At 39.1% G+C, this 21679-nt stretch overlaps 4 protein-coding genes across 4 annotated transcripts; 1 reads left to right on the forward strand and 3 right to left on the reverse strand.

Moving 5' to 3' along the window:
• Positions 1 to 1507: 1507 nt before the first annotated feature.
• On the reverse strand, positions 1508 to 5834 carry cenpx (centromere protein X). The gene is made up of 5 exons (XM_085272636.1): positions 5771 to 5834; positions 4727 to 4778; positions 4593 to 4646; positions 4413 to 4501; positions 1508 to 2723 (listed from the first exon to the last, which is right to left on the reverse strand). Exons 1-5 carry the CDS (start codon positions 5804 to 5806, stop codon positions 2709 to 2711), a joined length of 246 nt encoding a protein of 81 aa, XP_085128762.1. The 5' UTR covers positions 5807 to 5834; the 3' UTR covers positions 1508 to 2708.
• A 320-nt stretch (positions 5835 to 6154) lies between these two features.
• Positions 6155 to 7458, reverse strand: LOC146576206 (heterogeneous nuclear ribonucleoprotein A2 homolog 1). The gene is made up of 5 exons (XM_085272637.1): positions 7407 to 7458; positions 7196 to 7281; positions 6988 to 7083; positions 6752 to 6898; positions 6155 to 6662 (listed from the first exon to the last, which is right to left on the reverse strand). Exons 1-5 carry the CDS (start codon positions 7414 to 7416, stop codon positions 6546 to 6548), a joined length of 456 nt encoding a protein of 151 aa, XP_085128763.1. The 5' UTR covers positions 7417 to 7458; the 3' UTR covers positions 6155 to 6545.
• Positions 7459 to 8395: 937 nt separating this feature from the next.
• On the reverse strand, positions 8396 to 21333 carry tmc6a (transmembrane channel-like 6a). The gene is made up of 20 exons (XM_085272639.1): positions 21152 to 21333; positions 17485 to 17603; positions 17235 to 17366; positions 17017 to 17133; positions 16790 to 16919; positions 16565 to 16652; positions 16236 to 16487; positions 16004 to 16143; positions 15770 to 15914; positions 15267 to 15428; positions 14138 to 14289; positions 13908 to 13986; positions 13640 to 13737; positions 13465 to 13560; positions 13307 to 13382; positions 13088 to 13221; positions 12272 to 12448; positions 11992 to 12070; positions 8847 to 8921; positions 8396 to 8726 (listed from the first exon to the last, which is right to left on the reverse strand). The coding sequence occupies exons 1-19, from the start codon at positions 21193 to 21195 to the stop codon at positions 8868 to 8870; spliced, it is 2274 nt and encodes a 757-aa protein (XP_085128765.1). The 5' UTR covers positions 21196 to 21333; the 3' UTR covers positions 8396 to 8726; positions 8847 to 8867.
• LOC146576208 (synaptogyrin-2-like) lies at positions 18794 to 21050 on the forward strand. Its single transcript, XM_085272638.1, has 4 exons — positions 18794 to 18949; positions 19764 to 20001; positions 20151 to 20284; positions 20367 to 21050. Exons 1-4 carry the CDS (start codon positions 18857 to 18859, stop codon positions 20472 to 20474), a joined length of 573 nt encoding a protein of 190 aa, XP_085128764.1. The 5' UTR covers positions 18794 to 18856; the 3' UTR covers positions 20475 to 21050.
• Positions 21334 to 21679: the final 346 nt, after the last annotated feature.

Below are 21679 nucleotides of genomic sequence, written 5' to 3' on the forward strand. Positions count from 1 at the left end.
GGGCCCATGGCCGCTTAGTGGGGCCCGGGGCCTCCCAGAAACCCACATGTCACAGCAGTATGTACAGTCAGCAGAGCTGCTGCCTCAAAACACACATGAGTTTCCTGTAAAACACACACGCAGTAATCGTCTGCTACCATATTTTGTCTTTTTCAGACAGCACCATAAACACTGGTAACTTTTCACGAGTGTGAGAGTTACCCATGGGGTATCTGAAAGGAATGCTCCCACTCTGTCCTCTGAAGCATTCCTCCATGGTTAGGCAGTTTCATGCCCACGAGGGGGCCACAAGGGCCTCTTGTCTCCTAATTTATCACAGCCTCCGATGAAGCACAACATCCATGCAAGCACATAGAATAAACGAACGCACAGACATCTAGGAACAGACGCCATGCGTTACATGTTTATTTATGCAAGTGCCTCCCAACATGCATAGATTAAATAAAATGGCAACAGGCCGATAACACCTGTCGCCACATTTGGATTATGATTCTCGACTTTCAGAATGGCTTTTTTCAGAACTAAATGTTTAAAGAAGCTGAAGGACTGCTGCCTGAAAAGGGTTCAGACTTGCAGCATTAGTAATGGCAATGTTCTACTTGGCACTTTAAATGGTTTTTAACACATAAATAAACACGCTAAATATTTTATGGGCCATGTAAGCCCTTGACTTTGATGTAAGCTCATACTCTTTGACTGGTTGAATGTTGCCATTGCAAAAAAGCCAGCAATCAGGGAGAAAAGGGCGTATTATGATGACATGTCATAGCCTTTTGCTTTGGGCCTCAGAGGAAAGGAGCTTTGAGATGTCAGAAATTTGGAGACAGAGACTCTAACAGAAGAAAAACACCACCGAGTTGTAAATGGAGAATTAAGGAGAAAAATCTGACATAATCCTGACATACTCTCGCAGGGACACTTTAGACAAATGCAGACAACTCCACCCCAGACAAACATTACCATGAACCACAAACTTATCAGAGCTATGTAAACATCCAGCTCTCTTTAAAGTAGACAGCCACATAGATCAGGCATTCCTAGAATGACAATAACCTCAGTTATATTTAATCATAATGGGTCAGTTTTGTCATTGACAGTCCCACTGATTATTAATTAATTTGCCAAATTTAACAAAAAAGATGAAGATCCATCATGGCAGTCACAGGTGCTTCTACTGACATTGACTGTGGATGTATTGAAGCCATGCCGAGTGCCCGATCCCACGTGCGGCGCTGTCCAAAGACCAGGCAGGAGCTGGAGACAGATCAGTCTCCGTCTCCTGGGAAAAGCTTCTCACTGCGGAGCTTCTCCAAAGCGTCTGGACTGGCTGTCGACACTCCCTGCCTTTAATGTATGATCAAGAAAAGCTTTAACTCATTACTCTCTACAATGCCCCTCCCCATTCTTGTCCTAACTGCTTTCGTATGTTTAATAATACCGACTTCAGATGAATTTTCTCCACTAACACGCATAAGGAGGGGAGGAAAAAAAAAAACAGTGACAGATCCAAGATAATAATCTTTTTTATTTTGTGCACAAGAATCAACTGTTGGGAAAGATCCATTTCAATTTGAGTTAATCTCCACAAAGGCTACGCACAAAACGAAACCCTTTACAATTTTTTTTCTTCCTCTGGTGATGACTTAAGCTGTGCTCAAGTTTTTTTTCTTTTTTTACAAGAAAGTGTGGTCTGGAAGTTACCCCTGGGAAACAACAAATCCAGCGTGAGCCTTACTAAAAAGATGCTGGGTCAAATTCCAGGTGTCGTGTCCTTGAACACCTATTCAGGGCTGGATTCTTGGTTTTAGCCTAAGTTGGTTCCAGGTGTAAACGTGAGTAGCATTCGTAAGTCACCCAAGAGCCCCACAAATAAGTACTGCGAGGTGTTGCACAGCGATGCTGACTCACAGCGAGGACGCGTTGGTCAAACACACCGCTGGTGGAAAACCATCAGAGCCGCTCAGGTTAGAAAACCCCACATTACCCTCTTCCTTGTAGGCCCAGCTTCACCCCCCGCCCTCTCCCTCCCTGTGCTGTGATGAAAGTAGAGAGAGCACCTCCACTACTCGCCTCTTTTGTTTATTTACCTTCAGAATTACAGCCTGCTCTTCTTGGACCATGTTCCAATGTGTTTTGTTATGTTTCCCTTCAAATAGAATATCTACGCGTGTGGTCTCTGGCCGTGTTTGGCTAACACACGCACACATACGTGCACACACACTCCCATTCAACTTTCCCCCTGTGCCAGAGGTCCCCTTTGCCCTCCCCCCCTCCTCTAACTAAACATCGCAGGACAGCAAAAGGGAACTTCAAAGTGGCCAGAGGGGGTACTCCTTTTTTCCTGGCACTTGTCATCATCTAAGGGACTGGCTGCTCCCCTTATTACTCTAATTGCTTCCAACTGCTCCGGGAGGCTTTGATGAAGGGCGCCACGGAGCATGCTGGAAGCACCTGTTGTTGCACACAGGAGCACAGGTGGCCCTTATTGGTGGTGGCGTGGTAGCGTGCGGATTGCAATGGGGCTTCCTGCTAAAATCGTGCAGCTCCAATAAAAACATAATCTCAACGTTATCTCAGATTTGGGGATTTATGAAACTGCAGTCATACTAAAAAATGAAAAGTTTTAGCTGGTGGAACTGTGGAAGGGGGGACTGTTGATCGAGAGACATCTCAGCAGCACTCTGGCTCCATCTTGTGGTATCACTGTGCTAGAAGTCCAGAAGCTGTGTTGGAGAAAATTGAAGAAATTTGAGATTGTCAGACAGCAGACATAAAAGTCTTTTGCAGAAAGGTTAAATACATTTGAGATTAATGATAGCTCTCATAGCATCTACACATTTAAGGTTTTCGTTTACGTATCCCCAGAAAAAATTTGCATTACCACTCCATTTCAAATCATCACATTTTCTACTCAACCATCTCCAATGTGCCTAAAAGTGTGAACATATATAATGAGTGCTGCAACATTTCAGCTTCATATATCAAATATCTTTCCGGATTTTTTTCTTTTCTAAAAGGCCATTCCACCTACTTTCAGGCCTTTTTTTTAATGGATTAAAATCAGAAGCAGTCATTGAGCATAAAGACCTCAAAACCTATTAAAGATAAAAGCTAGAATTTTTCACCGCCTTCTTTAACCATCAAAACAAAGCAGGATCTGTAATTTGGGACTGATACATGAAGAAAATCTCAGAGTATTTGGCTGTTAAAACATCAACAAAAAAAATCAAGCTCTCCTATAAAGTTCCATATTTGAGCACACGCTAATAACAAATGCACATTGCAAAAGATTAGTATACAGATGTTTTTATCAATACTGCAAAAACACTTTATAACATTCTACGTCTTAAAAATGGCATTTGATAAAAAAGCTTTGTTGGATTGAGAAAAATAAGTTAAAAACATCAGCAGATAGTCTGCTCTGAACAGAACACAGTTTTGTAATTTACAGATGGTACAGAGATTAGATTAGAAAATGATTTGTCAAATATGTGCATATCTTTCATTTTAAAGGCCTACTCTAGCTACTGTTTCAAGACTTGCTACCCTGGAAGAGTTTTATAATTCAGTTTAATTACAAGACACCAAGTTTAAAATATACTTAGAGTTACTGAAAGCTAAACAATGTAGGATTTTCATATATATTACAATTCTTGTAGCATTCATTCTGGTAGTCAGTACCAGAATACTACCCATGTGACATGAGCTACTAATCCCTTTTTAATTAATCTTAATTGTTTTACTATAAATACTTAAGAATGATATTACAATACTTGTTGAGCTTTTCATAACTTAGTGTATTTTAAACTCCAGGGCAAAGTGCATGCTTACAAAGTTATTTTCTCAGTTATAATTAGATTACCATCTGGAAATTACAGAATGTTCTTGCATTCGGATGAGGCCATTTACTGATATTTTTGTTTTTGTTGTACAATATTGCCATATTGGATCATTACTGCATGAAAGGTGAACGAAAACAGCATTTTTGCAACTAAAAATTTTATGTTAAAAAGTACTCTAAATACTGTGCTTTGCATCACTGTGAAATATGCCTAAATACCAGTCAGACATAGTCACTAGCTGTCTATTGCAGTGTCTACTGCCTTAGATTTCAAAGTGAGAAACAAAAAGCATGAAGGAAGTGAGTAGATGGACCATTTAAATATAGATAATATTAGATAGTTCAGCAGAAGACCCATGATGATTTTGATTTGTAGAAGCTGTTCCCGAACCATACACAAAGTGCAAAAGCTAATGCAACAAATATATTTTACTGCAAAGAAAAATAAAAACTTGCCCAGTAATCCCATTATTTTTAAGTATTAGCTGTAATCTGGGCTAAAGATAAGACTATGCAAACAAGCGGAAATAAGTGAAACGAAAACATTTCTTGAGCCTGTTGAGCCACATACCAGCTGAGGCAGGATCTTTTCAAAATGTTCAATGTCTACTTGGTCACAGTCCTCAGATTCGGCTTGTTTCTGTGATCTCACAGCAGCCTCTGAAAAAGGAGATAACAGCTTCAGAGTGTTATCATTAGCCAGTCTGTTATTGTGTCTCAAATGTTGTGCAACTGTGTCAAAGCTCCTTACCTTGCACGAACACTTTAAGCATCTCTACCATGAGCAGTGTGGCATCTCCGCTTACTGCAACACAGTGGCATTTCATCAGCACGGTCACATAGAGAGCAAGACGTCACTGATAACAGCATAGTTATCCCACTCACGTTTTGTTTTGTCTTCTTTGAAGAAACTAGACAAAAGTTTGCTTACTGTATCCTGTGTGCAGAACAGAGCACATAAAGTGGGAGAGTGTATTAGTCATAAGGTTTTCCACTGAGTAGCTGGCCAAAGAAAGTACACTCAACAAAAATATAAACGCAACACCTTTGTTACTGCTCCCATTCCCCATGGGATGGACGTAGAGACCTAAAATTCATCCCAGATACACAATATAACCATCCCTCCCAAACAGTGGTCACCAATAGCGCAAAAAACTGCACATTCTAGGGTGGCCTTTTGTTGTGGGCAGTCTGAGGTACACCTGTGCACTACTCATGATGTCAGATCAGCATCCTGATGTGGCACACCTGTGAGGTGGGATGGATTATCTCAATATTGCAGATGTGCCCACTACCACACATTTGGATTGATTTGTGACCACTGTTTGGGAGGGATGGTTATATTGTGTATCTGGAATGAATTTTAGGTCTCTACGTCCATCCCATGGGGAATGGGAGCAGTAACAAAGGTGTTGCGTTTATATTTTTGTTGAGTGTATTAGTAAAGCACTAACAAAGCAAAACAGACACGATTTAGTAAAAATAACAAATGAACGCAACACAGACACAACAAAACCTGCCTGCGTATCCACTTTTGAAAAAACCCGTATTTGGCTTTCAAGCTAAGTTTGTCCGTCGAATTCCTTCTCGAGTTTTCGCCAACCAAACGTCTTTGGTGAATTTGGCGATTTAAAGGGCTCTCCGCTGTCCGCGCAAAAAACGGAAGTTGTCCTGGAAAGTGTGGTCTTAAAGCAATCGCTAGGACCCAGTCTTTTATTCGGCGTGGTAGTTACAATGTTATTCCCCGCAATATCTGAATATCTTAACAAGATGTAAAGTGTTAGCTGTCGTCTGACAAAACATGTTGTGTTTATATGGTGGGCGTGGAAACACACAAGTCGGCGACAAAGAAGTTCGCTTTTTTTATTAAAACACGAGGGGGGACAAGCAGGCATAAACACTTAAAAACAAACGGCTGATTGCTCCTACCTTCTTAAAGGAAATTTCTACGTCCTTTTCCGCCATGTTGTTTTTACGCTGTAGAAGAAACTTGGCGCTCTACGTAGCGATTGGCTGTTGACCCGTGACGCAAAACTCATGTAGACGGTACAGTACACAGGACTTTTACAGAAAGATTTGAAATTTTATATATATATATATATATATATATATATATATATATATATATATTAGATGTATTTATAAATATTTTTCTTGCTATATATAATACACAACAAAATAATATAAACGAACAAAAATATTTTGGTTTTCGCAAATAGTATTTCAAATAAAACATTTACCATAGGAGGAAAAACAGAAAAACAGCAACACAGAAGAGCACGAATCCTTTGACTTCTTTGTATTTATTCCTGAGCAAAGAAAACCAACAATAACTAATATTTTCTTACAACTTCACAATTTTGTCTTGTTACCATAAAGTCAACAATCATGTCACATTCACCAACAGTGGCTGGACAAAGGAATACATGACTAACTTCACTTATAGTGTGACATCTGTAGGTCCTTTACAAACATTTAACTAAAATGTCATAAACACAATACATTTACAAAATATGCAATAAACAAAAAAATATTGTTTAGCCAGAAATTCACAGTTATGGGTAAGTAAGTAAAACTTATTAGTAAAACTAAGAGAAATACATACATAAATACATGTGCATTAGGTTGTATGTTCTCGTGTATGGTACTGACATAACAACCAATGCCCTCAAGCTGGTCAACTTTGGATCAAAGCTTTGTTTATTCATTCATCTTCGTCTAACCACTGAGCATCTTCGAGTAGGTAGCCAAGACCCATTGAAGGCCGTGGTCGAGGTTTAACTGTGGCTCCATCAACCCCTTGCTCTGAATCCTCCTCACCCTGCAAGACATTTTTAAAAAAATATTATTTAATTATGATAGGCTGTGATTGGAAAAGTCCCTAACATAAAATAGTTGTCATTTGCTCACCTTGAAAGTAACAAAGCGCCTCACTTTAACTTCTGTTCCACCGATATTGTGAGGACCGACCCAGTCTGCCATGTCTGCTTCTTCCTCACAAGAAAACTTCACAAAGGCCAACGATTTTTGTTTCCCAGAGTTGGGATTCTTCCTAATCTAAGATCCAGTATAAAACAGAAAGTATTTATCGCAGGTCTCTTGTAGGAAAAAAAAGCAAACCAATAGTTTTTTTCTTTAGTCTTTACTTTGCATGATTTGACGGTGCCCCATTCTCGGAAGTAAGCTTGTATATATCCTTCATTTATATAGGGATTCAGATCTTCTACAAGCAGTCCATGTTCCTGTTAAATAGCAGAAATTCAAGAGCTTCATGAAACATTTAAACATAAAAAGATAAAAGGAAATAAAATGATAGCTTTGCTCAAAGATATGGGAATGAGAAAAGTTGTTTACAAGTTCATATTGCTCGGCCAAAAGATCTATGAGTTTTTTCGGAATACAGATGTACGGCCTTTTGTTAGGCGCTGTCTTCATGCCGCCTGGGGGAAAGATGAGCAAGAAAATTATAACATAGAAGGGTGATGCATCTAAAGCAGTCGCACAACAATTTGTAATTTCATTTTCTTTAAAGATGAGACATGAAATCAAGAAAGCCCTTACTTACCAGAAGTCATTGTTGAGAGTCGGATGTGAGACAAACCTGCACTTCAGATTAGACCAAGGTAAAGAATGAAATAACCTGCTGCAAAGTGGGTTAATATGTAAGGTAGGAAAACTCCTCCCACTTTCATTTTTGTGTTTTCATGAAGGAAAGTCAGGAAGAATTTTTGAATAACTGTTCAGAGTTACCTAACTTGTTTAGCAGCTACTGGGAAACTGTATGGTGGCTAGGGACGGCTGGCATTACTGAAAACTTGTTAATGTAGCAATGTGCTAGTTAACTTACTGTATTTGGACATGGTGGTACGCAGGAGCAAGTTGTCATATTTTTAGACCGTTGGTTCATCCAGCTGGACTTTTCTCATTGAAACAGTAAAAAAAATGTAAATAAAATAATTATAATATTTTTATTTCTTTTGATGAAACATATTCCTTCAGATTTGGCAAATGTTCTTCAATTGTTCACTTGAACTCAAGGATGAACTGACTAGAACTTGGTGGTCTATACCATGAATATGACTCAATTTGTTTGTACTGGAAAAGAAGAACAACAAAAAGATCAAAGAACAACTTCAAGTCAGCTCAGGTAAGTTTTTACTCACATAACCTTTATGTGTTCTCAAAAGGTTTTACAGTCAGGCAAAAGTCGTTCTTCACTGACAACATATCCAACAGGACCCCACTTTACTTTTTCTTTCGCACTTCTGCATATTTTACCGGTTAAACAATGTCACGTGGAATGTGTTCTTAAGAAATCCATTGTGAAGGTATTCATGATGACTGATTTTAAAGAATCTTGGGTTGTGTGTTGTGTGCTAAGGTCTCCATATCCGGATATGTAAAATAAAGATCATTTTTTAAAGTAAAAAGACCACTTTTGAGCCGTGTCTTTTTGGCCGTAAAGAATCCGAAAGAACCGGAATTTAACACTTGCCATCAGATAAAAGAAACAACAGGGACAAAAACAAAGAAGAAATTTTATTTTGTCTTGTCATAAAATACATTGAAGATCATTGTACACTGTGATAATAAAAGCCTATAAATAAATATTAATAACCCTGCTGAGGTGCCAACTGTCAGTGATTCAGTTTTCAGAGATGACCAAGATTAACATATATTTAAAAACAGCAAACTTCACGGTTACTGATTTTACTTTTATTTTGTTCATGTTTGTAGCATGTTTTAGACGTTCCTGTTTATCTGGACAATCAACTCAGCTTTGAGATAATATCGAAGCCAAAATACTTCTCAGTGAGCCAAACTGCTGCGTAGTGAGAGATGTGTAGTGAGAGAGTGCACTTTGTTCACAGTGTTCAGCCAGAGACTGGGGAAGAAAAGAAAGTTCATCTTTTGACTTGAAATACCAGTGCAAAGCAAAAAAAAACCTAAACAAAACAAAAATTATGTAGCCTCAGTGAAGAGCTGCAGTATTGAGAATACTCACCCTTGAGGGGAAGTGGGATGATTATTTGCATAAATCTTGTAATTTGGCGATGAGGAACTTTTTGTCCTTACCCTCCTTTGAACAGCATTAAAACAAAACACAATGCATTGACATTAATAATGACAAAAACTTGATTTCAGCAGTTATTAAAAAATAAATTGATTCAATAAATTAAAAACTGTAATAAAATACTGACTGAGCCAACCAGATGAGCTGAGAAAGGCTGTTTCAAAGTTTTAGAGCTACTGCGTGAAAAGCGTGGTCACCTCTGGTTATAAATAGTGTGGAACTATAAACCGACGATCAGAGAAGCTGACTGCTGTTATAAGCTCTGCTATGTAGGCAGGAGCCTACCCACGTCGGGTCTTTTTGATAGGTTTATGTTTGTGGCTAGCTTGATGTTGGTTGTTAACTCTGACTGATCTGTCCTGTTCTCAACCAAACACTAGATAGTGAAAGTTATATGTTATGTTTCTTATCTTATCTTATGTTTTTGGTGACTGTTAACAGGACTGAGTATGGCAGCTGTTGCTTCTGACTTAAGTTTCTGAAGGAAGCTTCATGGACGGAATTGTATTTGTGTAGAAAAGATGATTTGTCGTCCATAGCATAACACTTTGAATTAAATGTGAGCAAGCAAATGCTTATGAGAGATCTGAGAAATGTGGTCTTAAACAAACTTTTGGGCTCGGTTCATCTTGTCCTCCAGTTTTACCTAATAGATCTACACAAGCAAAATTTGCTCTGCCAGTGGATGATGGGGAATTGGCTGCTATCGAGACACACCCAAAATTGCAAAAATAACCACTTGACCTAGCTCAATTAGTTCTTTTCACTTCCTGGAATAAAGGAAGAAGCATTTCTCAAGGAATGTTTAGCAGTTGGAGGCTCAGGATAAAGCCCAAACCATCAGACAGAGTTTGAACTTTGGAAGTTGGAGCCGGGGTGGGGTTAATTAAAACAATTCAAACCCAGAGCCTGATCCATGTTTTGAACAATTTATCTTTCAGGGATCTTTGCCTTTAACAAGCAAACCAGAGGTTGAGCAAACTATAAAAGTCCTGAGGGATACTGGTAGATCTCGGTCACTGATAGTCACTGATTTGTTGCCCTTGAGTGAGTCAGCTCCTCTAATCATAAAGGCTTTTTTACCATCTTTGGCCTCCCAAAATCCAAAGTAGTTCAGACAGACAAAGGCATAAATTTTCTATCAAAACACACTCAAAAAGATGAAATTGGGTGGTTGTTACATGTACAACTTGTAATTTGAACTAAATAATTTCATGTTTCTATGGTGAACGTAATTAAATCATGTAGCATCTGCATGAAATTCAGCAACTTAATTTGTTCTTGTTGAGATGACATGATACAATCTAGTAAGAGTGGTTCGTTGCCTGGACTCACAAAAATCACATTAGATGTCAAACTGCAGGAAAATCGCTGGAGTTTTAAGAGGCAGACAACTACACCCACACCACGTGTATGGCATTGCTATTTATTGCGGTTTAACCTGTCAAGGACAAAAACGTACAGAAAATGCTGCATCAAGCCTTGTAATCATAGCTTTCCTAGTTTGTTAAGCCTGGGTTGACAGCTTGGTGGTGTGATGGTTAATGCTGTTACCTCAAAGCAAGAAGGACCTGGGTTCAAATCCACAATCTGGCTAGTTTGCTGTGTGTAATTAGAGTTAGGTTAATTGGTGATTCTGCATTACCCATGAATCTAAGTGTAAATGGTTGTTTTTCTCTATAAAATCATCAACCCCTGTATTGGTTCATTACGCAAGACTAGCAGTAATTGTCTTGCTTAACAAAGTAGTTATTCAAGCAACAAGATTTCTTTGCGTTTTCCTTAACTTGTGTAGAATGAATTAAAACAGATTTCATACTTAAATAAATCACTTCAACTCAATGTAAGTATACTACGTTGATCCAATGTAATCTGATTACGTTAAACCACCAAATGCCAAATGTGTTGGTTTGACATGGTCAAAAATTGGTTATTGTACTTGGTTAAATCACATGGAAATAGGTGCCATGATTAAATTGTGTTCATCCAACAACAGATTCTTTTGAGTGCTCTTTAACTAGGTCATGCAGACTATTAGTAGTTAAACATGTGGTCTCTAGTGCCTGTCATCCTGAGTCCTAGGGAGCTCTGGAAAGGTGGCACCAGACTATTAAATCTGTGCTGCAGAAGTGCTGTTTGGCTATTGGTAATGACTGGGATGAAGGAGTTCCACTAATGGTATGTGCAATAAGGGAAGCTAAACAAGGATCCCTGTGTCTTAGCCCAGCTGAAGTTGTTTTTGGTTATTCAGTGCAGGGGTCTTTTAAAACTATTTAAATAACAACTTCTGCACAATCCAATAAAACTAATGTTTTGGACTATGTTTCACAGATCTTTGAACGCTTGTAGCAAGCCCTTTCAGTAGCACTGGAAGCTCTTTTGTCTGTTCAGATCACCATGAAGCGGCATTATAAAAAGCACATGAAAAGTCAGTTACAATGATCAAGACAGGAAAAGAATTAAAGCGTGTATTAAATGTCCAAATGATTGGGTGTCGGTAAAACGGGAGGAAGAGAGAGTGGAAATCTGGAGGCATGCATTGGAGAGAAGAGAAAGGAAAATCAGTACAAGTAAGACAGAGTATATGTGTATGAATGAGACGGAAGCAGGTGGAAAGGTGAAGATGAGGGGAGTAGAAGTGCTGAAGATGGATGAGTTTAAATACCTGGGTCAACCATCCAAAGCAAAGGACAGTATAAAAGGGAGGTGAAGAAGAGACCGTAGGCTGCAAGCTTTAGAGATGATGTCACAGACAAAAAGACAGGAGGAAGAAGTGAAAACCAGGAGGGAAGAGACGAAAGAAGAATTTTAACATAACCATATATACTCAGATGATGAATTCAAACTAGGATGCTGAATTCGTTTTTGTCATTTCTGTCTCTCAACTCAGAAGGAATTTTCACATCTTTAGCGATGCCTTTTTTTTCTCCGCTGCCATCATCAGGGGAAATGCTAAAAGCGGTTCAAATGCTACTTGTACATTTTAAAAGTACGCCATCAGTGTCAGCCTTAACATGGTGCGAGTGTTAGCGCTTAAACTCACAAATGCCGCTAACATAGACAAACTCATGCATACATTTTCAATCTGCTTTTCTAACCGGCTGATGATTTTCCTCTGGCCATCAACAACTTGAGCCTGAAAGTATATCACCATTCTGCAAAAACAAAAGCAAAAATAGCAATGGATCATTTCAAAATTTTAAGAGCGTAAAACCATTTCTGTAAGTCACGAACATTAAATGTTTCAATGGAGGAGATGCTTGCTGCTACGAATTGCTACCAACAAACAACGCTGACTTGCTAATTAATGAAATGAAATACATAGCGGAAACAGGAGCGTAATCATTACCACTCACAGAAAGACTCCACTGGCGAGGAATAGAAACACTGGATTCTCTACCAAACAGTCGTAGACCCAACTGAGCCACTTCAGGATTGGATGAGCATCCTCCAGGTGCCTGGTCGACATCTGCCCTCCCTCAAACATTGTTGTGAGATTCCTGAAAGGGCCGCACTTTTCCGAGGGTTTGATTCTGTGCATGACAGGCAGATGCATTTAAGGGGATACAGTAAAGAGTGTGTGTATATATATATATATCATCTTTTTTTAGCCTGATCCTTTATGTCTCGTGTTTTTTTGTTTACTCTGATCTGAATCAGTTGATGAGTTTGTAAACTCATTGTCTTTTCCTGTAGTTTTGAATTCGCAGAGAGAAAACTCCAAGTGAACTCAAGATGAATCACGTGGGAACCTTCAGCCTGCTTATCTACCAGATGTCTCTTGTCCTACTCTTATTTCCTGTTTTTGTTTTCTTCCTGTGTGATTACAGCTCAGTGTTGATTCATTACAGCAGGTCTGAAGGCAAAAGAGTGTCTAGCCTGTTACTTCACAGTAGCAAGTGAATATAGAAAGATTTGAATACATAGATTGTAATTGTTAAGTTGAAACTATTGGTTTTGGTCTTTCTTGAGAAAATGTCATTTCCAGGCCATTTACCTTCAGGGTAAAAATATTCCAGTTGTAGTTTTAGTTTGTACTTAAGAGATTGTTATTTTACTTAAGGTTTGTTTTTAGCGAGCTGCGTGTTTGTGGTTTTGAAACGCTCACAAGCATTTTCACGCTATAAGCATGAAAAGGCTTACGTGCATTCCAAGAAGATTGTTATACTTACGTCCATACTGTATAAATGATAGTCACGACAGTGCCAAGAAATGAGGGGAACCACAGTATGCAAATGAACAGCGTTGTCATTTGAGTGGCCCTCCAGGGCTTTCTCGAGGCCTGACAGTTGAGAATGAGACTTCTCTGGAAAACAAAGAGGAAGAGTCATGTTTGCAATGCAGTCTTGGCATACGGTACTACAGCCCCACTGCATACACACTCTACCAACCTTCTTCATGTAAAACAACACAATCAGTTTTATTAGTTGGACTCCAGGAAGAAGTGGTGCAAACAGAACTCCGATCCTACAAGAAGAAATGCAACACATGACCACTGATTTTCCTTTTTATCGCTGATATTAAAGCTGTGTTTTTACTGAATAATCACCATGTAAGAGTTTGCCCATATATGAGCTCCAACACATTACGAGCAATGTCGAACACTGGCTTTCTTTTCTTTTGCAGGATTGTCTGGGAAAAGACCCTAGAAGGGAAGAATTAGGTTTTGGCTTAAAACAGAAGTAAAACCAATCACCCGATCTTGCTCTAACTGGTAAACTTGCCTCCATAGGAACTCTCCCAAAAAAGTGTAAAGCACCGTAACGATGAAGTCCATCACAAGGAGCCGGTACAGTTCTTGGCCAACTGAACTCTCCCAACACTGAAAAAATGTAAAAATGTGGATGTTAAATGCTTTCAGATTCCAAAACTGTAGCTATAATATTGCATGTGTTAAACATCTGCGTGCAAAAAGCTTTCTTTAAGGAATAAAAACGATTGCATACAGTAACTGAGTGCTGAATCATGTAAGAGCGTGAGGATGTTACTAACCTCCAGACCATTGGCTGGAATGCTCTCCAGCCAGCGATAACATAGAACTCCAATAACACTGACCTTCAACAGCAGGTTCCTGAAAAATAAATGATCAAATACTTTATTATAAATATTTAAACTTTATAAAAATCAAATCACATAACAAAGACAATAATTTTACATCGTGTTGAACTATGTTATTCATTTGAAAACTTCTTTTGCGTGTTTTCCTTTTTTTTTTTCCTTACCTGAAGACAGAGACATAGACACGTGTGCCAGGTGATTCATATTGCTCTGCCCAAACGCACAGGTTGAAGAAGCCAGGGAGTAACAGGTTAATGCCCGACACCACTGCTGACAAGACCAGCAACTCAGTGTCTTTGGGCAGATTTAAAGTGGTCTAAATCACAATGAAAAATGCAGACCGACAAGTTATAATCAAAACAGGAAATGAAGTTCCGCTTAAACATTATATGCAACTGAAGTGAGATCGTCTTGACAACCATGATATTTAAAAATGAAGTATTGCTATAGTATCAGTAATCCTCTTACACCATCTACCTGCAGTTGTGTTTGACATCATGGGGACGTGTCCAGGTTATACTGGAAGTCAATCTGCAGTTCTCTAACGTTGACTGATTCTGCGTTATTACTAAAGAACTGTCTTTAGACTTATTCAGAAAGAGAAGAGTGAAATTGGCGACACCGCTTTGAGTATGTACAGTGCTGTGAAAAAGTAGTTGCCCTGTCTTGTTAAATCGTGAATTAACTGTGATGAACCGAATGTTTTAGAAAGCTGAGCCAAGGGTGATATGATCAGCTGTTAGGTTTAGGGGCAATTACTTTTTCACACATTGTCAGGTAGGTTTTGGCAGCTTTTTTCCCCTAATAAATGAAATAATGTCAAAACTGCATGTTGCATTTACTTTGAAGGTCTGAAACGTGTGCAATATGCAAAAATCTACGAAATAAGGAAGAGGGCAAGTACTTTTTCACCGCGCTGTATATGCAGGTTTTCAGGACCATCTTGAGCCTTGTGAGTCGTGAGATGATAACACAAAAGTTTATTACTTCTATATTATTCCTGTTATTTCTATTATTATTTGTCCTTGCACAGAAAAGCTTTGAAACACCAGTATCTTTTTGGGGGGGGTTGTGTGTGTGTGTGTGTGTGTGTGTGTGTGTGTGTGTGTGTGTGCGTGTGGGGTGGGGTGGGGGGCGCTTATTATCACACAAAGTAGACAGACAAAGATATCAAAAGGTCTAGCAGAAAAGAAGAAGTAGCTAACCACAGTGGGTGGGGAATTAAAATTTACATACTTAAAGTGGTGCTTGACTGTGCATGAATGCTACCATTTCCTTTTCCCAACAATGTACCTTGATGTTGATTTTTTTTCCTGACAGGTTGTGCACTCCTATGGTGCCCAAGAAAATGCTTATTAAGCATGCGGTCCACGCCAACAGATGAACAATAAGGCGGTGAAGTTGTTGCATGCAGGTCTTTTTGTCTTCTCCCTTGATCATCTCAGACAGCTGCTCCTGTTGGAAAAGCACCATTTGTAAACTAAGCCTTTCAAATAGGGTGCTTGTTCTTTTTAAACTAAGGACATGGCCCCGAGGGTGACATAACACGTGAACATGTGATCAGGTTCCTGTGAGCAAACGATAACCACAAACACTACTATGTGTGATGTCAAACTGACAAAGACTGCTGCAAAAACTGAAATACTTGTTGCTAAGAATCATCAAGAGAGCATTCAGTGTAAAGAAACCCTTTTTAAATAACTTGGTTGGTTTGGTCTATTTTAAAAATAATTTCAACAAAACAAGAACCAAAAGAAACGTTTCACGCTTCAGTGAGTATTCATATAAAGTCGTACTTTGAGCTGAGTGCTGATTTTCTCAGACTGGAGTCTGACAGATATCTTCTTGCTCACTTTAAAGTCCCAGCAAGAAAAAACTTTCACAGCCAGATTCTTGTTAGATTTGAGGACTTGAAAGTTTTTTCCGAAGGATTTGGACAACCTGTCAAAAAAACCCCAAAAAAAACAGTATTAAAAAAAAGACACAACAAAAATAGAATTAAAGCATAAGTAATTGAGTTAGAGTTCAACCTGTACACAAGGATGATGCAGATAATGAAGAGGGTGAAGCCGATGGTAAAGAAATAGGCTGCTGGCATTCGGTATTGGTCTCCAGGTAACGTTTCACTGGAGTAATAGCCATAAAACATCAAGCTGTCAGAAAAGTAGCCCTGTCAACGAAAACATTAAAGATAGCTCTGGTTTCTTTGTCGCTGAAATAAGCTTGTAAATACAGCTGGGATATGATGTACAGCCATCTCACCGTGCCCGTGAGAAGCTCAATACCACTGAAGTCTGCTTTAGGACTAGGAGGAGGGTTGATGCCTTGTGGGATGATTAGGAACAAGCCAGTGATGACAAAGAGGAGAAGGTTAAGGAACAGGAGTGTTCTCAGAAAAAGGAAGTAGGACAGCACACCGGTTCCGTAACGTCCGCTCAGTGTCTTCAAGGCTGAATGCCACAATTTGAACGAACTGAAGACGGGCAGGCAGCTAAAGAGGCAGTGGCGCCAAGTCTGAGGGGAAAGGAACATGAGCGTGTCGCCTACACACATGGTGAAATCTTATCACTGTGTACGCTGTTTGCACTTACCATTGAAATGTACATGCTTAGATGAGTGTAGCAGGGTATATTTCTGCCGATGAATGAACTTTCAGTTTTTAAACTGAAAGCAACTTTTCTAGAAAAAGATAGGGAGCAAAATGGTGAGACGCCATCCAAATAGATTCTAAGATTCTTGAAGATGACGTAAAGTACTGATTGTGATTTCCATTGCACGACTCCTCTGGTCACGCCAGTGGTTTGTGTCTCACATACCGGATTTCGATCTTATCTGCCAAGCTAAGTGGCATTGCTCGCAGCTTGCGGGTGCCTTCACTCACTGAGAGGCCTTGGAGGCTGGACACCAGCTGGTCCATATTATTTTCAGCGGCGCACAAATTGGAATCTGTGGAATAAGAGAGGTCAGATCTCACTGTAGTGAGAGGGTTAAAAGTAGAACGAAAACACTTGTTAACACCTGTCAAAAAAATAGCAAATGGCACCTTCAGTGTTGATTTCCTCCGCCTCTGCCAGAACAGAGGCACCCTGGACTGGTCTGGAGAGGTGAGGAGATTCATGGGATGAGGCCTGATATCGCACTCGCCGGGATTTATTTAATTCTGTGTGGATGAGGAATTTCGTTTTGAACAAATGTTGCAGTTAACACGTGTGAATAAATCCTAGCAAACATTTAGACAGCACGGAGAGATTTTCCCCTCACCTGCAGTGCGACTAGGCATCGAGGCGAGCACCTTTACCGTTGCAGCCGACCAGCCGTGTCTCTGCAGATGGCTGATCTCTTCTCTGTCGTGTGATTCGTCACTCGTGTAACTGCTTCTGTTTGACTGTACATCTACGAAATGATAGGTTTTATAGGTTTTATAATCTGTAGATCAAAAATAAAACTACAGATAGAAATTGGATTCTAACATTTCGCTGGGGTGTAAACAGCAAACACTGAGTCATTGTACCTGTGCATTCTTTAAAGACTTCCATCTCCAGTATTTCAGGGCAATTTTGGGTGCTGGTTTCTGGCTCATTGATGGGATTGAAGGAGAAATCCTGAGCTGGTTCTCCATCTGCCAGATTCCTACAACAATGAACAGAATAATGACCAAAAGTCCCCAAAACCTTTGACCAACATGAAGAGGACTTATAGCTCATGTTGTTTTATATGAATAGCTTTTGGAGTTTTTCTTTGGACATTGGCTGCTTTTTCACTTATTTTCAGGGGAGTGCTTTTTTCATCTGTTACGCCGCCTAACTCTTAACTTTGCATCATTTATGCATAAAAATGGCCCCTAACTCAAGTGAGGAAACAGCGTTATGTCTACACATCAAAGACAACTCAGAAAACAACCACGACTGACCATTTTAAATTGTATCTTTAGGCTCTTGTATATTTTAGCTCAAACAGCTATTAGCTGAAAACTTAAAAAAGCATATCTTTGCATGTTGGTCAGTGAGTCCTTACGAATTTGAGGAAATTAAACAAGTGGACCACAAAAGAAGAAGCAGCGAGCGTAAAAGGAAAAGGAAATAATATATACAGCAAATGGACAGGATCTGAAAATCCATAAAAAATAGAAAAAAATTTCGAAGTAAGACCAAAAACAGGACCTAAAAGATGCATTCGAAACTTTATTTAATCCATCTTCTATTCACTGAAACCTCATCAGAAATGTTTTCAGTGTTTGTCCGAGATATGCCAAGTTGCACAAGAAGTGGAGTGAAAATCAGTGGCAGCAGGTCTGATGGAGCGATGAACCCAGATTGGAAAGTTTTTGGTTCAAATCATGGTTAACATGTACGCAAGACGTAACGACAGAGGTGCAGATATGAGTGTTTAGAGTTCTAAAACACAGTGGCGGCTCGACCATAGGTTACATTTTTTGTGTTGGGCATTTTGCTAGAATTGATGGAATTACGAACACAGTGTCGTCAGGTTTTGATCACCATGCAAAACTGCAATCTGGAAAACCTGTGATTGGCAATGGCTTCATTTTTAAGCACAACAATGCAGTAAAAGCAGATGTGGATAAAAAAAAAAGAATAAAAACACAGTAGAAACACTGTCAGTTATAGCCTGGCATCTCCCCATGAGTGTGCGCGTCGTGTTCATCATTTTCACAACTTTTCATCCACTTGGCAGATGCATTGCAAACGAGATTAACCTGTTCTTTTTTTCACACTAATGCATAGCATGTTGTAAGGCCAGTTTCCACGGCACCTACGAGGTGCTTTTCAGCAAGATTGTTCAACAAATCGAAAGTACCCAACTGTAATAGGAAGGCTTTTCTTTTTAACTTAAAACTGTCTGATAGGCAATTTTTGTGGAGTAAAATGGAAAACACTGGCAATCTACCCTCATTGGATAATGATTCTTTTGATTGGAGGAGATTTATAAAACAGACTGTTTTGCGCACCCTGTGCTGGGTGAGTGAAATTATATTAGTATCAGAGTTAGCCAGCCACATTACTCACTGCAAAGTAGTGACTAATGCGGGCTTTTAGATATATGTGCTTAAACCTGTCTACATGAGGCATGAACACCCAGTGTAGACAGGTTTAAACATTTTAATTAAATGTAAATTAAATGTAAACTATGCAACGACCGATAGTAGCAAATAACCCTGTGTCACCACACTGCCACCTGATGACGAGTGACATGTCTTAAAGGCTTTAAAGTTTTTTGCTCCTGTAGTTGAAATTTACATTTAAAAGTCAGAGAAGGTGCGCTTCCTTTTTCATAGCACAAAATTTTAAGCAGCATTTTCTCTTAATCATGCAATACTAAGCGTAGCTAATTGACTATATAAAAATAACTTGACAACTAAAGATGCAAATCAACACTATCACAAACAAGGAAGTCAATGCTTTAAAGTATTTATATTCATATATTTATTTAGTGTTTGCCGTGGCTGCAGCAGGAGGAGGTAAAACAGGTGGAAGGTTAGTAGTTTGATTTCTCTCTGCAATCACCGATCTGTAGTCCAGAGCAGTGCCCCACCTACAGGACTATGTGAATATCTTTTTTCCGGACAAATGTCAAACATGTTTATTTTATGTTTGATATTCTGTGTAGGCAAGCAAGTTGATGTTGACAGAGCTCTACTTCTTCAGAAAGGCGTCTCTATTTTGTTTTCTTTTTTTAGACTGCTTTCTTGCAATTTCATAATCTTGCAATGTTGCAATGTCATGATCTTGCAACTTCACCCGGGACTGAACCCTGAGTGTCTCCACTTTGCAGGTATTCGCCATTGTTGTTTTTGGAACCATCTCAGACCAAGGCTACTATAGCCCCACGAGTAAAACAAATGGCACCTGTATGTTTAACAACAATGAATGCGCATGCAGCTATGCGGTGGGAGTTGGAGTCCTGGCCTTTGTGGCTTGTGTTGTGTTCCCCATCCTGGACGTCATCATTTCAAAGATCTCTAGTGCCACAGCGAAAGATCGCATTGTCAAAGGAGATCTGGCCTTCTCCGGTAAGTCAGCTTTAACTGCTATGCCATATAGTTCATTAAAGGAACAAAAGAGTACAAAAGAAGGAAGTGCAGCCTGTCATAACTTGAAGCTTTCATCAGCTGTAATCTTTTCCCCTGAATTTGTTTCTCTGCTTTGAATCACCTGACAGCGGCTATGACCTTCCTGTGGTTCATCTGTTTCTGTGTCTTGCTCAACCAGTGGACCAGAACTAACTCCGAATATGTCATGGCCGATGCTGCCCGAGCTGCCGTTGCTTTCTCCTTCTTCTCAATCATCACCTGGGTATGTCTGACATACAACTCACAGTTGGTTTGGAATCTCTTGTGCGAACAATTAATGTACTAATTCAAATTTCTCTCAACAGGCTGTTTTGGCGTACGTTGCATACGGAAGGTATAATGTAAACCTGAACACCTGTGAGTGGCTGACTGCTTTATTTCCCAGAATCATTGGAAATGGAAATTCTGAATAGATGTTCTCTCTCCCACGGTGCCCTCTGTACAGCATAGACTTTGATTGTTCAAACCCCACACAACCATTTTCAACCAATGAGAAGCTACGTCTGTAAAAGACTTTCCATTTGATTATTTAAAAAATGTTCGGATTAGAAAAAGCTCTGCTCCTCAGGCTCGTATGCGTTGTTTGTATCAGCTGTGTAACAAGACATTTTTAAATTGTACTAGAGAAAATGTGTGTTCCTCGTTAGTCATGGTTAAAACAGACACTCGGCACTCCTCTGGCATTAAACGCATCACCTATTATCCCAGGCCTTGAACATGTGAATTATGTGTTTTTATAGGCAAACTAGTGCATAAATAACATGTTTACAGGAAATACCCTAATCTAATTAATGTTGATTTGTGGTAACAGTTTCATTATGTTTTTTCTCTGACAAACCAAATTAATAAACTGCAAACTAGCGTTTAGGTAGCATGTTATTGTGTCTCATTGTCTATTCCCCCTTTTTGCTATTTTTATTTGAAGTGAAGCACTTTGTAATTTTACCTGGAAAGGTGCTATAGAAATACATCTTTATTACTTACTTACGTCACAGAAAAATATTTTAAAAAAACTATATATATATATATATATATATATATATATATATACATATATATATATAGTTTTTTTTTTTTTAAAGAGACTTACTCGTAGTCGATATCTGTTTCACAAATGTTCACATTGTAATCCATGGTTTTTGATGATCACCGTTTATCTCAAACACGACGTCCAAGTCTGCTGTGTAGTGGAGCAGTGCTGTGTTGCACTTCTGAAAATAAACTATCTGCAAATGAGTATGATGCTTTATTTTGTCACACTGTCTAACTACTTCTCTGATAACCTCACAGTGTTGCTTTGCTACTTGTGACATCCTGCCACAACCTTTATCATAGCCGCTGGGGTATTAACAACTTCCTGATTTACGATCTCTTGTTTTTTTCTTTAATCATTTGAATATGAATACAGAGCAAAGAGGAGGAGGTTAGGTTAGTCTTTCTTGACTCTTTAAAGACATAAATGTTTCCTTTCAGTTGTTTGCTATACCATTTCATGACCATTCTTTGTATGGGGACAAAGTAAATGAATAACTGTAACACAATCACAACAGCAATAATAGAAAATACGTCTAATTCATTTTTTTCCACTGGAAACATTTGTATTTGCATTCAAGACATC

This window comes from Mchenga conophoros, linkage group LG4, assembly GCF_057382185.1.
Source record: "Mchenga conophoros isolate Kocher_MC1m ecotype Shallow Benthic linkage group LG4, M_conophoros_male_GT1.1, whole genome shotgun sequence".
Lineage (NCBI taxonomy): Eukaryota > Metazoa > Chordata > Actinopteri > Cichliformes > Cichlidae > Mchenga > Mchenga conophoros.

Bases quoted from the DNA above. Each gene is read 5' to 3' on its own strand.
- cenpx (XM_085272636.1), bottom strand. From the start codon at position 5,806: ATGGCGGAAAAGGACGTAGAAATTTCCTTTAAGAAG. The intron at 4,647-4,726 runs GTGAGTGGGATA...ACTGTGTTGCAG, and splicing joins CAAAGAAGACAAAACAAAAC to TAAGCGGAGATGCCACACTG. The intron at 4,502-4,592 runs GTAAGGAGCTTT...CTCCTTTTTCAG, and splicing joins GCTTAAAGTGTTCGTGCAAG to AGGCTGCTGTGAGATCACAG.
- LOC146576206 (XM_085272637.1), bottom strand. The intron at 7,084-7,195 runs GTAAACAACTTT...GCTATTTAACAG, and splicing joins TGGCCGAGCAATATGAACTT to GAACATGGACTGCTTGTAGA. The intron at 6,899-6,987 runs GTAAAGACTAAA...ACTGGATCTTAG, and splicing joins GCACCGTCAAATCATGCAAA to ATTAGGAAGAATCCCAACTC.
- tmc6a (XM_085272639.1), bottom strand. From the start codon at position 21,195: ATGGATTACAATGTGAACATTTGTGAAACAGATATCGACTACGA. The intron at 16,488-16,564 runs GTAAGTGCAAAC...CTTTCCCCTCAG, and splicing joins TAAGCATGTACATTTCAATG to ACTTGGCGCCACTGCCTCTT. The intron at 15,429-15,769 runs GTACGACTTTAT...CTTTTCCAACAG, and splicing joins AAATCAGCACTCAGCTCAAA to GAGCAGCTGTCTGAGATGAT.
- LOC146576208 (XM_085272638.1), top strand. From the start codon at position 18,857: ATGGAAAACACTGGCAATCTACCCTCATTGGATAATGATTCTTTTGAT. The intron at 18,950-19,763 runs GTGAGTGAAATT...TCCACTTTGCAG, and splicing joins TTTTGCGCACCCTGTGCTGG to GTATTCGCCATTGTTGTTTT. The intron at 20,002-20,150 runs GTAAGTCAGCTT...ATCACCTGACAG, and splicing joins AGGAGATCTGGCCTTCTCCG to CGGCTATGACCTTCCTGTGG.